Here is a 17,331-nt window from a genome sequence, read left to right as displayed (position 1 = left end):
GCCGCAGATTTGTCAAAAGATGAGCAGCGCGAAGGAGAAAGAGAGAGAGAAAAAACTCTCAGGTGACAATAACGGCCGGCCAATATTTCATTAAAATGAAGTGCTCTGGCACAGTTTACACGGCGCGGCGAGTGAGCGAGCCAACGCGTGTAAAGCTCTTATCAGCTGGAGTTTTTCTCGCGCGGTGCGTGTGAAGAAGCGGGTCAGGGGACCGCGGGGCTCCCGAGGGCCTCATGGCCTGTCATTGATCAGTACAAAGCATTTCAGAGAGAAAAATCCACAGTTTTTTCAGCATAACAGGACGAACGGGCCATTTCGTCTGTGGTTTCTTTGCGTTTTTTTCGTCAAGTTCTGTTCCATAACCTCATGACGCATCATAGATGATCTCAAGACAGATATGTGTATTTCACAGAGAAAGCAATCCCAGAATGCATTGCTTCGGCCTTAGAAAGGAAATCTAAGTGATCAGGAGATGCTGATTTTAAATATTTTAAATATAATGAAAAATATTGATAGAACAAAAATAGTTAGCTATAATAAATGTCATTAAAGTTTATATTAATAAATATTTTTTATAACTATTTTTAAAACAAGTTTATGCTAAAATACACTGTAAACGAACATCGGATGAAATCAATTTTAATATTAAAAATATTTTATACTATTAATATATAATACATGTATTTTATATTAATATTCACTTATATTCTAAATATATCATATATAATACAATCACATATATTTTATATTAATGTTAAAATGAAATTTATAGCATAAAAATGTATTATGTATAAAAGGTGCCATACAAATGTAATGATAATAGTAATAATATTTATATTAATAAATTAATGTAATACAATATATAATAATAATATAAAATTATGAAAAATGTTATTATTATAATATTATTATTTGTGTAGCACCTTTTATACATAAAAAAATTATGTATAATTTGTATAATGTAAGGTGCCATACAATAATAATAAATGAATGTAGTACAATATATTTATTATATTGATTTATTTATATTAATATTAGCACACTAATATAATAAATTCTATTTTATATTAATACTAGAATATAATATAATACTAAAGTTGCAGTGATTATTTAAAATATTTTTTTTCATATTTATATTATATATTAATATAATAAAATCTATTTTCTTTTTTATTGTGTCACATCTCCACAATATTAGTGTGTGGACCTTCACGTGAGGTGTGTGTCGTGTGGAGCTTCTGCCTATGTAGAGAGCTTCAGATCGCTTACTAATGAGGATACATTTCATTTAAGATGTTGACTTAGAAGTGAGCACATTAGGTTGTGGTCCCTTACCGGAGAGCACGGCGACACAGGTCGCGGCCCGTCCAACTCTGTCTTGACCTTTGACCTCTTGTGGTTTAGGGGGTTTACCGTGCTGCTGACTGCAGAGTCTCCATTTGTGTTCTAAAGAAAGAGGGAAGGAGAGAAAGGAAAGAAGTCAGCATCGAGACAGTAGACGAGTAGACAGTAGCAGTGTTTAGCAAGGCTCTCCTCGACCCAGAATGCTGTGCGGTCTGGATCTGCTGTGTGTTTCTGCCTGAACGTGACACAGAGAAACAGGACGGCTAATGTGTGTGTAGCTCTGAGAATGATAATCAGGCTCTTTTCATTTATTTTTAAATTAAATGTACAATGAAATAATTATTGATGAATTAATTCCAAATTACAAGAATACTAATAGTTTATTATTATGATTATAACAACACTACAATAAAATATAATATTTTCTTGAAAAATATTTGTTATTAATGCATCTATTTATGTTATTATTGTTGTTTGTATACCACAATACATATATAATTTTTATGCATGTGCTATACAGATACAACTACTACTAATACTAAATATTATTATAAATATATTATAATGAAATATGTAGAGAGCGTCGAGAAAAGCTTTGAGTGTCGAGAAAAGCGCTATATAAATGTAATGAATTATTATTATTATTATTATTATAAATATAATCATAGTTTATTGTGAAATTATTATTATTATTATTAATTGTATTGAAGCATTTATTTATTTAAATTATTTATACATGTAAAAGGTGCTTGTACAAATAATAACAATATTAATAATAATAATTGCTATTAATAGTAGCACTAGTACTATAAATAATTACAAAAAATATTTGTAATGTATTATTATTATTATTATTATTTGTATAGCAAAAATAAATTATGTATAAAATGTGCCATAGAGTTTTAATAATAACAATTGCAATAATAATAATTATTATTATTTTTATTTAATAGTAATAATAGTACTATAAATAATATTATAATATTAGTTTTTAATGTATTATTATTATTTGAATAGATAAATATATATATATAAATGGAGCCCTACAAATACAATAATATATTAAAAAATAATTTGTATAGCACTTTTTATACTTAAATATTGATCAAAAGCATTCTAATAAACGTAATAAAAGGAGACTGCAAAACTGAGTGTGGTTGTGTTGGTGTGTCAGTGGTCAGATGTGTTGGTGTGTCAGTGGTCAGTCAGTGGTCAGGTGTGTTGGTGTGTCAGTGGTCAGGTGTGTTGGTCAGGTGTGTTGGTGTGTCAGTGGTCAGATGTGTTGGTGTGTCAGTGGTCAGTCAGTGGTCAGGTGTGTTGGTGTGTCAGTGGTCAGGTGTGTTGGTCAGGTGTGTTGGTGTGTCAGTGGTCAGATGTGTTGGTGTGTCAGTGGTGTGTCAGTGGTCAGGTGTGTTGGTGTGTCAGTGGTCAGGTGTGTTGGTCAGGTGTGTTGGTGTGTCAGTGGTCAGGTGTGTTGGTGTGTCAGTGGTCAGATGTGTTGGTGTGTCAGTGGTGTGTCAGTGGTCAGGTGTGTTGGTGTGTCAGTGGTCAGGTGTGTTGGTGTGTCAGTGGTCAGGTGTGTTGGTCAGGTGTGTTGGTGTGTCAGTGGTCAGATGTGTTGGTGTGTCAGTGGTGTGTCAGTGGTCAGGTGTGTTGGTGTGTCAGTGGTCAGGTGTGATGGTGTGTCAGTGGTCAGGTGTGTTGGTGTGTCAGTGGTCAGGTGTGATGGTGTGTCAGTGGTCAGGTGTGTTGGTGTGTCAGTGGTCAGGTGTGTTGGTGTGTCAGTGGGTCAGGTGTGTTGGTTTGTCAGTGGTCAGGTGTGTTGGTGTGTCAGTGGTCAGGTGTGTTGGTGTGTCAGTGGTCAGATGTGTTGGTGTGTCAGTGGTCAGGTGTGTTGGTGTGTCAGTGGTCAGATGTGTTGGTGTGTCAGTGGTCAGGTGTGTTGGTGTGTCAGTGGTCAGATGTGTTGGTGTGTCAGTGGTCAGGTGTGATGGTGTGTCAGTGGTCAGGTGTGTTGGTTTGTCAGTGGGTCAGGTGTGTTGGTGTGTCAGTGGTCAGATGTGTTGGTTTGTCAGTGGGTCAGATGTGTTGGTGTGTCAGTGGTCAGGTGTGATGGTGTGTCAGTGGTCAGGTGTGTTGGTTTGTCAGTGGGTCAGGTGTGTTGGTGTGTCAGTGGTCAGGTGTGTTGGTGTGTCAGTGGTCAGGTGTGATGGTGTGTCAGTGGTCAGGTGTGTTGGTTTGTCAGTGGGTCAGGTGTGTTGGTTTGTCAGTGGTCAGGTGTGTTGGTGTGTCAGTGGTCAGGTGTGTTGGTGTGTCAGTGGTCAGATGTGTTGGTGTGTCAGTGGTCAGGTGTGTTGGTGTGTCAGTGGTCAGATGTGTTGGTGTGTCAGTGGTCAGGTGTGTTGGTGTGTCAGTGGTCAGATGTGTTGGTGTGTCAGTGGTCAGGTGTGATGGTGTGTCAGTGGTCAGGTGTGTTGGTGTGTCAGTGGGTCAGATGTGTTGGTGTGTCAGTGGTCAGGTGTGATGGTGTGTCAGTGGTCAGGTGTGTTGGTTTGTCAGTGGGTCAGGTGTGTTGGTGTGTCAGTGGTCAGGTGTGTTGGTGTGTCAGTGGTCAGGTGTGATGGTGTGTCAGTGGTCAGGTGTGTTGGTTTGTCAGTGGGTCAGGTGTGTTGGTTTGTCAGTGGTCAGGTGTGTTGGTGTGTCAGTGGTCAGGTGTGTTGGTGTGTCAGTGGTCAGATGTGTTGGTGTGTCAGTGGTCAGGTGTGTTGGTGTGTCAGTGGTCAGATGTGTTGGTGTGTCAGTGGTCAGGTGTGTTGGTGTGTCAGTGGTCAGATGTGTTGGTGTGTCAGTGGTCAGGTGTGATGGTGTGTCAGTGGTCAGGTGTGTTGGTTTGTCAGTGGGTCAGGTGTGTTGGTGTGTCAGTGGTCAGATGTGTTGGTTTGTCAGTGGGTCAGGTGTGTTGGTTTGTCAGTGGGTCAGGTGTGTTGGTGTGTCAGTGGTCAGATGTGTTGGTGTGTCAGTGGTCAGATGTGTTGGTGTGTCAGTGGTCAGGTGTGTTGGTGTGTCAGTGGTCAGATGTGTTGGTGTGTCAGTGGTCAGGTGTGATGGTGTGTCAGTGGTCAGATGTGTTGGTGTGTCAGTGGGTCAGGTGTGTTGGTTTGTCAGTGGGTCAGGTGTGTTGGTTTGTCAGTGGTCAGATGTGTTGGTTTGTCAGTGGTCAGGTGTGATGGTGTGTCAATGGTCAGGTGTGTTGGTGTGTCAGTGGTCAGGTGTGTTGGTGTGTCAGTGGTCAGATGTGTTGGTGTGTCAGTGGTCAGGTGTGATGGTGTGTCAGTGGTCAGATGTGTTGGTGTGTCAGTGGTCAGGTGTGATGGTGTGTCAATGGTCAGGTGTGTTGGTGTGTCAGTGGTCAGGTGTGTTGGTGTGTCAGTGGTCAGATGTGTTGGTGTGTCAGTGGTCAGGTGTGATGGTGTGTCAGTGGTCAGATGTGTTGGTGTGTCAGTGGTCAGGTGTGATGGTGTGTCAATGGTCAGGTGTGTTGGTGTGTCAGTGGTAAGGTGTGTTGGTGTGTCAGTGGTCAGGTGTGTTGGTGTGTCAGTGGTCAGGTGTGTTGGTGTGTCAGTGGTCAGGTGTGTTGGTGTGTCAGTGGGTCAGGTGTGTTGGTGTGTCAGTGGTCAGGTGTGATGGTGTGTCAGTGGTCAGATGTGTTGGTGTGTCAGTGGTCAGGTGTGATGGTGTGTCAATGGTCAGGTGTGTTGGTGTGTCAGTGGTCAGGTGTGTTGGTGTGTCAGTGGTCAGGTGTGTTACCTTCGTGTCGATGTCACTGGCGGTGTGTGTGGGCAGGGTGGAGAGGCTCAGTGGGATTCTGCTGGAGAACGCGGGTGACGACTGTATGAGCGGTGGAGTGTGTCCGAACGCACTGAGGCTTCGCTGCTGGGACAACAGCTGCTGATACGCCACCGGATTAATGGAGTGTGGGAACGGGAACGAAGGGCTGGAACAGAGGAGGAAGAGATGAGCATGTGCTGTATGTGCAAACGATCGGCTCTGACTGTCTCAAAATGTCACGAGAAATATCTTCAGGAGACTTTTAATAGAACAATCGGAAAAAAACAAGGAAATCCCACACACTATCAATACTTGCAAACGAGTATCAAAATTATATTATCAATGTTTCGGTCTCATTCGGTCTCAAGACCGAAACGTTGAGACCGAATGAGACCAAAACGTTGCTAATAAAAAATGTATACTCGTTTGCAAGTGTTTATAGTGTGCGGGATTTCTTGTTTTTTCCATTTTTGACCTGACTCAATTGGTATTTTTGATGGTAATTACTAATTAATACAACAATCCAAAAAATAAACAGGCGAATCAACAAGGAGAAACATTCCACATACCCATAATGTTAACTAAAGCTTGAACAGAAACTGAGGGCTTCTATACATGGAAAACAAGGGGAGCTAACGAGACTGATTAACGACACACAGCTGAACCATATCAACTAATGAAGACGTGATGTTGTCCTGCTCCACTTCACAGACACTGAGGCCACACCCCCCCCCCCCCCCCCCCCCCCGTTTTCAATAATAACATCGTGCACAAAACATCGTTTTCAAAAAAGTTGTAATTTACATCAACCTGCATAAATAAGCCGTCGAGCGCCATCATAACTAGAAATAATCGTTTTCTGTGATAAAAACGGGGTTTTCGTGTAAATGAGACGCCAAACCGCAGGAAAATATCTGCGTCTTCCCTTCGTGTAAACGGGGCCTTAGTGAAAGGAGAATTTTAGAATGACGGGACACTCGTTTATATATGACACTTTATTCAACAGGAAGAACAGCTCGCTCCCGCGTCATTATGCTATTTCAAAGTCATTGCACATGCGCAGTCCTTTCAGTTTCGGTTTTCAATCCATCAAGTGTTTACATGTTCTCTCGATCGGATTAGAAAAGGAATAAACCGCCCCTTTCAATCCGATCAAAATTTCATTGGGATCGAGCTCAATCGGATCGATTAAGGTGTTTACATGAAGGCTTTTTGAGCCGTCAATCCGATTAGTAACGGATTCTTTGTGTGCATGTAAACGTAGCCACTGAGAGATTGAATCCAGTCAGTACCTGAGTCCTCCGACAGACAGGTGTCCATAGGAGCTGCTGGCGGCCGAACTGGAGCGGGAGTTGTTGATGTAGGCCACCAGAGAGTTGGGTGATGTTCGGATCATGGTCTGCAGGTCGATGCTGGCGTCCGAGAGCGGAGAGATGGATAACGCTCGCTTTCGACTCAACCTGGGCGTCAGACGAGGGCTGGGAAACCGTGACACTGTGGAACATGCAAACACGTAACATGTTAAAGCATGCAGTCAAACCTGTACTCTTTAAACTCAAGTTTATTGCGCAATTCATCAATGCAAATTATTCCAAATCTTTATGCGACAATGTCAGAAATGCACAAAATTTGGCACGCATGTACACCAGGGCAGTCTGAGTGCACGCACCAAATTTAAGCCATTTCCACCAATAGTTGGCGCTATAACTTAAAAAGAATCTTAAAACTGTAACTGTGATGAAGTTTACCCCAAAATGTACCTCAAAAACACCCACTGCAACACCCATATGGCTTTATGCTGAAAGTTGCCAGCTGTTCCACATCTGTTTGGAGCTTATGATTGCTGCTAATTGCAATATTTTTGATGCTCCAATGCTTATAAAGTGTCTGTACACTCGGGTACTTTGGGTTAATTGAGACTAAACGGCTTATAGCCGAGGAAAATGGTCTGTAGCTTTGATACATGCATCTGAGAGCGGAGAGATGGACAGTGCAAAATTCTGTAATTTTTTGTAAAATTAATGTTACTTTCTTAATAAATGTGTATTGCGCAATTCATCAATGCACATTTTTTTGTTTATAATTCAAATTTTTTTTTTTTATCCATCGGGATTTTAAATCCAGTTAAAATCCATAATTCTGAATAGGATAGAAACTGTCCAGTCATTCAGCAGATACTCCCAGCATGACACCAGCAAAACACCAGTTCAAGTGATCAATACTCCAGTTTGATTCTCTTTCTCTCGCTCGGGAGAATCTCAGTGTGTCATTTCCAGTTTCGTTCACTGCTGAGCTATTTTAGGAACCTCACAAGCGTGTGTGCGCGCGCGTGTGTGTGTGTGTGTGTGTGTGTGTGTGTGAGTGTGGAGTACGACTGCATGATCGATGCTCTCACACACCCTCTGCGACACACGGCTCCGCGGGATAGAGCCGAACCCCATCAATAAGTGCTCAAGATTGATTTCTGGCCATGGAAAACAGAATATACTGTACTTGGGTAACGTGACTTCACTGGGAAACCGGCTTCACTCCAGTATTACAAAAATAGTGAAGAAGTCACAACAAACTTTATGCAAAAAATAAAAAAATTGCCATCAATCTTGGGATAATATCTGTTTCCCTCTATATCTTTGCAAATTACTATTTTGTATAAAATTTTGTATAAAAAAAACTTTTTTATATAAAAAAGTCGTCCTTTTTTGCTCTTAAAATGATCTTAAAGTTCATTAACGCATGATTGTCTAATTGATCAAAAAAGAAAGTACCAATAAAATTAAGTAATATTTAAAATATTTGTAAAAAAATAGTTTAAAATTATTATTAAAAAATGTTTATATTTAAATTATTATATAAAATTATATTTAGATTGTATATTAAAATATTTGTTTATTTTTGTTCAATATTTAAAATGTATAAAAATATTGAACATATTACTTTAAATAAAATATTATTTTAAAGAAATATTTTATTTTCAAAATATTTCAAAATAATAAAAAAATTCTTAAATATATAAATATATAAAAATATATAAATATAATACTTATAATATAATTAAAAAATAAAATATTTTATTTTATTTTAAAATAGTGTTTCTACAGCTACTTATGTTTTGGTCATATTGTATGTAAAAAAAAAAAAATACAAAGAAGAAAAATCAATTCAAAGTATTCTGAAAATTAGTTTTAAGTGATTTATTGTGTTAAAGGCTGAATAGCAGTAGTGAAAAAATATCGTCCCCATCTCAAACTCAGCGTGACCTCATTTTGATTTGATTTGGGATAATTAATCCTTCCCAATAAATTACCGTAATTACCCAGATAACAATCAAACGATTGCAGACTTGACTTTGTTTAATGTGGGTAATTTACAGAACCGATTCTGGCTCAAAAAAAATGTGTGTGAATAATAAGTGTATGTTTGTGCGTCAGTGGCTCATGATTGTCTTGGTAACATCATCAGAGATTCAAAAGACTTTCATTTAATATTTCTGCGCCATTAAACCGGATGCTTTATCATTAAGGTAGTGATAACTTGTGAAGAGTATGTTTCAGACCAAAGACACTCTGAACAGTTCGCTATTTCAGTGGAGAGTTACTGAGACAACTGCAGCTAACTCAACAGGTGCTAAGCATTAGACCCTGTGTGTGTGTGCGTGTGTGTGTGTGTGTGTGTATCCAGAGACTCTGGCAACCGGACGTCCATAATGATTTCATCACGAGCAGCGCCAACACAAGCAGGATTACACAAATCATTTATTTGTGTGTGTGTGTGTGTGTGTGGACGTGTTCCCTACAGACCACAGCGCTAATAAATAATCCCTCAGCTTTGTTGCAGTGAGGGTCATTACTCTTAGCATGAGCTAATGGTTTGCTGTCATGTTCAGGCGTTCGTTGGAGCTCCTAACACATCTTTAGTGCTAAGAGCCGCCTCAGGACCCAAATCCAGAGAGAACTGATGCTAAACATTCAGTACAAAAGACAAAGAAAACCAAACCTAAAACTCACAACGTCAATGTCTTACAGGAATCTTTTGGAGCTCCTGATCTATGACTGAAAGCAGACGTTGGGCCTGTGAACGTCTGCAGATTTAAATGCGTTCTGTGGTGGAATTTGCATGGTCTTAATGGCCTTACAAAGACGCCATGATCTTACGCCTTCACCTCAGCGGAAATGAGTTTATTAACATGATCTCGCCACCCCTCAGAGGACTTAAAATTATATCATAAAATTATGTTTTGATGCCATGCACTGTTTGTGTTTGCATGTAGCTAAATTCATATGAACAAATATGGCTTATTGGATGTGACAATGTCAGAACTTCACAAAATTTGGTACACATGTACACCAGGACAATCTGAGATAACACACCAAATTTCAGCAGTTTCCACCAATAGGTGGCGCTATAACAAAAAAAAAACGTCAAAACTTTGATCACGTTTACACCAAAATTTACCCCAAAAACAAGTCTACACGCAACATCCATATGACTTTATGCTGAATGTTGGCAATTGTGGTCATTTTCTCTACGTTTCCAATATGTTTGGAGTTAATGATTGCTACTAACTGCAACATTTTTGATTGTTACAGTGACTCTGCCTGGTCCATTGCTTATAGAGTTACTGTACCTCTGGGTATGTTGGGTTAATCGTGACTAAACGGCATATAGCCAAAGAAAATGTGTTTTTAAACCCTGAAGTTGTCTTTACAACTTTCTGACTGGCTTTGCTTGACTTATCATATCTCTCATTCTCTTTCTATCTGTCTTTGTAACTGACTCATGCTGTTTCCCGTCAAAGCGTGGGACACGCTCCACTGTCAGCATCCAAACACATCTGCGGAAAAGCTGTCGGGAAGCATCAGCGGCTCCGGACGGGACACAGATCAAAGCCAGACGGAGTTAGCTCAGCTAAATGAGCTATTCATTCATGTTGCTTTAGCAAAGCCTGAGATCTGTGCGCACACCCACACCCGATACGCCATGCTAAAGAGGGAGAGCGAACGGAGAGTGTTTGTTTTTCAACTCCGATTGTTTGAAGGAGACGCAAGAGCAAATGTTTGCTCTATAGAGAGGAAGAGGCCTACTGTATATCACCATGTGTTTGTTTGAAATAACACCTCGTGTCTCTCTGGAGTATTACTCACATTAGTCTCGTCATGGTATTTTTCCTCTGACTGATTCGGAGAACAGCACAAATGTGTTAAATACAGATGAGAAAGTCAAATAAACGCGACATAATCCATCTGTTAATCATGTGATGCTTCAGTTACTCTGATTCACATCCACAGAAATTCCAAAAGCAATAAATCAATAATTATGATAGCTTGACAAATGTTCTTTTCAAAACCCCTAAGTAACCAGGCGTAAAGCGATGAGTTCAGTCCACCCACACTGAACATGAAACTGCTGCATAATAACATACATTCAGAACGTATCTGTTGTTCAATGTATAGTTAAGGAGACAGATTTTGGACCAATGAGATGTTACAGTGGGCGGAGCGAGTCAGTGCAATCAACTAAATGCCCTGTTGCTAATCACTTGGTTAGTTAAGGTGTAAAACTCAGTTTATTTTGATGAACTTCAAGCTTCATCGTCATTGACTTTAACAGCTAATATGACTAAACGAGCAGTTATGGATCATTTGGATCGCTCCATTGTCCTGACCTATGAAGCGCTGGATGACAGAACGGAGAAAGAACATAAACATCACCAGTGTTTAGAGTGTCGGCTGCGAGCGGATGCTGAACACGAGGGAGTTTATTTATTTTACTGTCTGCTGGTGTAAGAATCGAAGAGAAATGTGTGTTTATAAAGTCCTTTGAAGCCACACATAAGTATTACCCTGGATTTCAATGTGAAACAAATATTATGTTTAACACGGTTAAACAGATACGGCTGTAACTCACCGTCGACCGGGGTGAAGTATTCGGGCAGATGAGCCGCCCCGGCTCCCTGCATCAGTAACTCCCCGTACGGGTTCCTGTGGCCCGTCATCAGGTGGTAATAGTCGGCTGGGGAGGCGCCGGGGGGCGGAGGGGGCAGACCGAACAACCCTCGTTCCTTCAGGTGCTCGTGAGCCACTGCCAGAGAGAAGAGACAGTTAAAAGAGTCTTATACTCACGGTTATATCATATCATGATTATCACACCTCTGAGCTAATTAGCATATGACCTGCCCACATATGCATTACATCATGATGAAAAAACAGTGTGAATTATATATTGAATTCGCTTTTATTTTAATATTTTCAGGTTTAATTTGAGTTTTTTTTTATTTTGCATGTTTTTTGCCATTTTTATTAGTTTTTGTATTTAAAAAATATTTATTTTTTGCTTTTTAGATTTAGTAATTTTAAAACCTCAATATAAACACATTATATTTCAGTTAGTTGCTAAGACAACATTTCAAATTTACGTTTACATACACTTTTCATCTAATATTTATATTTTCAGCTTCATTTCAATTAACAAAAATGGTTTTTAATAGCTTTAGTTAACAATAGAGTGCATTAGTCCCCGCCCCCTTTTTTCAGCACCGCTGGTTCCATTCATGTTTTTCAATAGGGATTTCAAAAAACAGTCTTTGTTAAAGAATTATAAGCCAATCATCTACAAGGCGAATCACAACACTTACAGACTTTGATTTAAAGCAAAAAAGGTTTTAAAAATCAGACAAAAAATACAAAGATAAAGACTTAACAGCTTTAGTGAGGGATATAACTACAATCCCATGAAGCATTGTGAACAGCATAATCACATTAAAAACAATGGAGAAATATACAAATACTCATTTAAAAATGTTGATTATATATCTAAAAATATATATTTTGATATATGTTTATTGCAAAATATGCAATATATATATATATATATATTTTGAGAGCATACAGGTTTGTTTGCTGGCGGCTTCAACAGAAGTGAATACCCTCGATTAACAACCTCATAGCTCACAGTAAAGCTGTCTTTAAAGGTTTATACGTTTCCCTATGGAGAAAATGAATTGACTTTTTACTTCCGGAGCCCGACTGACTGTTGCACTCTATAACAATACTGACGTATAGTGGTTAGCCAATCAGAACATAATTAAATTTGCATATAAATATATGTATTAAGATGCAATAAACCTTAACTAACATTATAAGTAAAGCTTTACTAGCCGTACAGACGGGAGGTCAAGGGATCTACAGTAAGAAGAGAGTTGACATCTGCACCTAGTAAACGTCTTTTAAAAGTGTCAGCCTCAATCAGAGAGAGAGTTTAACATGTTTAATGCTCAAGTCGTTTGGTTCAAGAATAGATTAGGACAGAAATATGGTGTGGAAACGCAGACGTGAATGCTGGTCAATGCATTGCAAGCTTGAACTGTGTTATGAATTGTGATTAAACAGACAACAAAACCATCCCTCATGACAAAAAAATCCAAAAATATATGTATCTGTCTCTCCTTTAATATAGAAATAAATCTCTGCCAATGAACACAATCAAAAAGTGTCTTGGATTCTATTCCAAAGCCTTTAATGTCTATATATTCTTCCAACTTGAAAAATAAACACGGCCTTAAAACACGAGCCAACACTAACGCCAGGCCTGTGTTTGAGCGCTGAGGTCTGAAACGGGTCTGGAAACCATTCAAGGCCACATCTACCCATCCACACTCGCTTCGGCTCAAATAGCCCCATTTCTCTTTCCCGGCGCTCTTTTATGCCTTTATCGCTGTTGGGATCTCCTGCGTGCTGCTTATTTAAGTTTAAAGGTGCAAACACATTACTGCTGACAGACTGTGAACCGTGATTTATATGTCACTCGATCGGCTCGCCGCGACCTGTAATTGTAATTCAGCTCTGAAGAAAGAGGTCTGTCGTCGGGTTCGGCCCAACATTGGGGAATTCTGCCTTGTCGTTTTTCTCGTGTTAATTTCCAGAACGTCCCCCGAAGGGCAAATCGCAGGATGGGGAAAGTTGCACATGTTTGACAATTTGCATGTGGCCCAAACCCAAATATACACACATCCCTCAGAGATGACTGTGAGCAGCATTCAAAACGGTAATAATTAAAAGTTTTGAAATGCTGAGTTTGCAAACCCTGTGTTGAGGCTCAAATAACGCAGATCTGTTTCAGACTAACTACACCAACCCTGCCATGTGAAGTAAGATTGCTGAGTGTTAGTGTTGATCAGCAGCCAGAATTGGGGAGTAACTAACTCAAATTATTATATAAATGATTAAAAATGAGATAATGTACAGTAATTTATCACAAGATAAACCCAAAAATGTTGGGGTTGTTTTTGAAAGAATTCTGTTCTGCTCACAGAAGATGCATTTATTTGATAAAAAATACAGGGAAAAATGTAATATATTATTTCAATTAAAAAAATCTGCTTTCTATGTGAATATATAGTAAAATGTAATTTATTCCTGTGAATTTTCAGCATCATTACTCCAGTCTTCAGTGTCACATGATCCTTCAGAAATCATTCTAATATGATGATTTGATGCTCTGATTATTATCAGTGTTGAAAACAGCTTCAAATTTTTTTATGGATAAATAGAGAAAAAGTTCAAAAGAACAGTATTTATTTGAAATAGTAACTGATTACTTTTTTGATCATTTTAATACAATAATTAATTTCTCAACTGACCCCAAACCTTTACGTCTGTGACTGCAGAAATACATTTCAAATTAAGAAATGAAAATTGCACATGAACAAAAAGGGTAATTCCACTGTTTCCTCATGCATGCATTTAAATATATGTTAAATAGAAGTGTAAGTTTGAGTGCGTGTGTTTTGCCCTCCTCACCGTCAGCAGGGCTCAGTCCTCGGGCCGCTGAGATCATGGACAGGGTTGGACTGGCGTGTGCCGAGCGCAGGTAATGCTCCATGTGTGGAGACACGTACGAGTGAGGAGGGAGGAAGGACTCGCCGGCGCCCCCTGGAGACAGTCGGATCAGAGAGATGTCGGAGATCACCGGGCTGCCCGCTAACCCTGGAGGCCTGGAGAGAGAAACACTGCTTTTAAAGAGACCATTAACAGCTGAGATAATCACAGATCATCACTGTTTCTCTGCACTTTTCCTCAAATGATGGTCAAAGGAAACTGTCATAAACTCCTTTTCTGTAGTGCAAAATGGTTAGAGTTCCATGATTTGGGGAAAACCATTTATTGCGATACAATATTGTGATTATGATTTAAAATGCGATTTAATAAATTGCAGGTTTGCTGTGCTTGTTTGTAGGGCTGCACAATTTGGTCAAAATTTCGTGATTATCTATCAATATAATAGAATTAAACTAATACTAATAAATACTATTATTATTACTGTAATAGTTTAATTGTATAGTATGTGTATGTAAATGTAACTGTGTAGTATAGTGAATACTATAACATAAAATCATATAAAATTATTACCAGAAATAATGTAAAATATAATAATATAAATTTACATTACAACTGTGCAATTGCAATACTAATATTTATGATGATATTGTTATTATTATTACTAAATAAACAAAAATTACAAAAAACTAAAGAAATATTACAATAAATATTTCATAGTAAAATAAAAAATAGTATTTAAGAAAAAAAATTGAATAACAAAATATGTTTTACATTACAACTGTAAAATCACAGTACTAATTATGATTATTACTAAATAAAAATATAAAATTACTAAATAAAAACAAAATAAGAAATACTACTAATGTAATACATTTTTTACTGTAAAAATGTTTTTACATTACAATTGTAAAATTACAATGCTAATATTTATGTTATTGTTATTTGTATTACTAAATAAACAGAGAAAAATTACTAAAAACAAAATAAGAAACATAACTAGAAATATTTTTGCAGTAAAAACAAAGAGTATAATTTTGTAAAATTTACTCTAAAATTACAATACTAATATTTAAAGCTTATTTTCTTCATTTTGAAACATCATCAAAACATCAGTTATTTTTAACCCTTAAAGCTCATCCTCTATTGATATGCACTAGACATTAGAGTTTGGGAAGATGGTTGGCACATGTTGTGCTTTCAAACGCACATATCGTTTCCAATAGTCATATCTCGATTCTGGTTTTACTCCGATTAACCGAACAGGGGTGTGTTTCCCGAACAACACCGTAACTCGCTGCTTCACTACTATAGTGCGATGCATCGTTGAAGAAACCAACTAGCTAATCACGACTGTTTCCCAAAACCATATTGTCGCAAAGTAGTCGTTCAATCACGTTGGTTTATGACGTCACGCACGCGGTGGAGTAATAACTTCTTTTAATGAAACTGTTTGAGATCGAATTAACACTAGACGTTTTGCTATAAATTACAGACAAGGACTACTTCTCATTTTTCTCAGTTATTTCGCTTTATTTCCAGATTCACTCATAGGCTCGTTCTTACACACTAGAGCTCGTTCACACACGCGCACTCTTTAATAACGACGCTTTAAATCTCTTGACAAACTAAAAGACGTAAATGACATTTGTATGTATTCTAAATAAAAGACACGTGTTGCACTGAATGTCAGCTTGCTTATTTTGCTCAAGATCAGGATTTATTAAGTCCACATGTCATGCAATCTAGAAACTCTTCTTCTAACCACAGGTCGAGATCTGTCGTTCACACACACAACTCTGCGATGCTGTTTGCGAATGTTCGTTGGATCGATGGTTTCGGGAAACACTCGTTGAACTGCTGATATCGACAGAACTTGCGAGTATAGTTGGCTAACGATGCTTTCGGGAAACACACCCCAGCCCGAGTTGGCAAACATTCGCTGGAGAACCGTGAACCTTCAGGATCATTTCCAGGCGTTTGCTGAATCTCCTCCTCCTGTATTCACTCAGCAACTCTTTAAAACCGGTTTGTTTGTCCCTGTCAAGCACCTTGACTGCAGTCTGAAAACATTGTAGACACACTTATCAAACGATTCAATGTTTGACACGAGTCCCTCGTTCATGGGTTTCATAGTTATGAAAGTTTGCCATAACTAATATTTGTGAGGTTTGGCGCTGGGCTCAGAGAGGCATTAGTGCGTGAGCTCGTCTGAGGTGTGATGGGAAAAACGCCAAACTCTCTCTAACACAAACCAGACCGCTCTCAATCTACGGCTGCCCTTTCATTTCCCCTCTTTTCCATCCCTCCATCAAGGAAACGTCTGCGCTGTAGTTAAGGATCATTTTTCTTGTTTTATTCGTCAGCCACATTTCTCTCGAGACTTTCTGATGATTCCCAGACGGGAGAATGAAGCGGCGGGACATGAGTTTTGTTGAAAAGTCCCACTCAATTTCAACCTCATGCACTGTATAAAAATATATATATTTTGTTTAAACTTAAAAAAGTTCATGCAATTTTGAGTTTAGTCAACTTGAAATATGAAGTTGCACTGACTTTTTTTTTACAGTGTGCCTCAGGAAGACAATGACATTAAAAAAATCAGATCATAGAGTTTGTTTATATGTATGTATAGATAGATAGATAGATAGAGATAGATAGATAGATAGATAGATAGATAGATAGATAGATAGATAGATAGATAGATAGATAGATAGATAGATAGATAGATAGATAGATAGATAGATAGATAGATAGGATTAACTTTGTCTCAGATTTTTCTCAGCAAATACGTCATGGTCAATACATTGTACACTGTACATAAATTATTGTTGAACTTAAAAAGAAAGTTCATTGTAAGTAATACCCGGTTGTTCATTGAAATAAAAAAATTGAGTTAATACATTGAAGGACATTGATTTAATAAATGGAAACTCACATTTTTATGTTTTCTGATCCACATTAATTATCTAAGTTGATTTGATAAATTCTGAAAATACATATTTTTTTACAGTGTATAATGTTACAAAATTAATTTCTCACACATCAGAAATGATCATTTTGAGATTTCTGACGTTTGATTAATAAAAACTTTGCACTTATTCTCTATTTAATCTCATTGGTGTCTATAGGAGAAACTAATGAGGTATTTTTCTTTCCTATGCATTTTTTTTAACCTAATTAAATCGCTCCATCTGGCAATATCTGATTAGCAAATTACTGATGTTTTCCACCCAGTTTTAATGACATGACAAAAAAAAAAAACATGTGAAATGATGGTTTTGATTGTTTCTTCATGATGCAATAGAGCAAACGAAGCGGTTCGACT

General features: G+C 38.0%; 1 protein-coding gene across 1 annotated transcript in view; it reads right to left on the bottom strand.

The window, feature by feature from the left end:
• The window catches only part of gli2b (GLI family zinc finger 2b), a 94,942-nt gene that overhangs the window by 14,675 nt on the left and 62,936 nt on the right, over nt 1-17,331 (bottom strand). Inside the window, exons 4-8 of the mRNA XM_082155761.1 lie at nt 13,968-14,161; nt 11,077-11,250; nt 6,465-6,666; nt 5,152-5,338; nt 1,336-1,446 (exon numbers count right to left, since the gene is read on the bottom strand). Coding sequence (XP_082011887.1) covers nt 1,336-1,446; nt 5,152-5,338; nt 6,465-6,666; nt 11,077-11,250; nt 13,968-14,161 — 868 coding nt within the window. The remainder of the gene's footprint in view (nt 1-1,335; nt 1,447-5,151; nt 5,339-6,464; nt 6,667-11,076; nt 11,251-13,967; nt 14,162-17,331) is intronic.

The sequence above is a fragment of the Leuciscus leuciscus genome, assembly GCF_965113295.1.
Source record: "Leuciscus leuciscus genome assembly, chromosome: 23".
NCBI lineage: Eukaryota > Metazoa > Chordata > Actinopteri > Cypriniformes > Leuciscidae > Leuciscus > Leuciscus leuciscus.
Note: the sequence above shows the minus strand (reverse complement) of the source record. Positions and strands in the feature narration are given on the sequence as shown.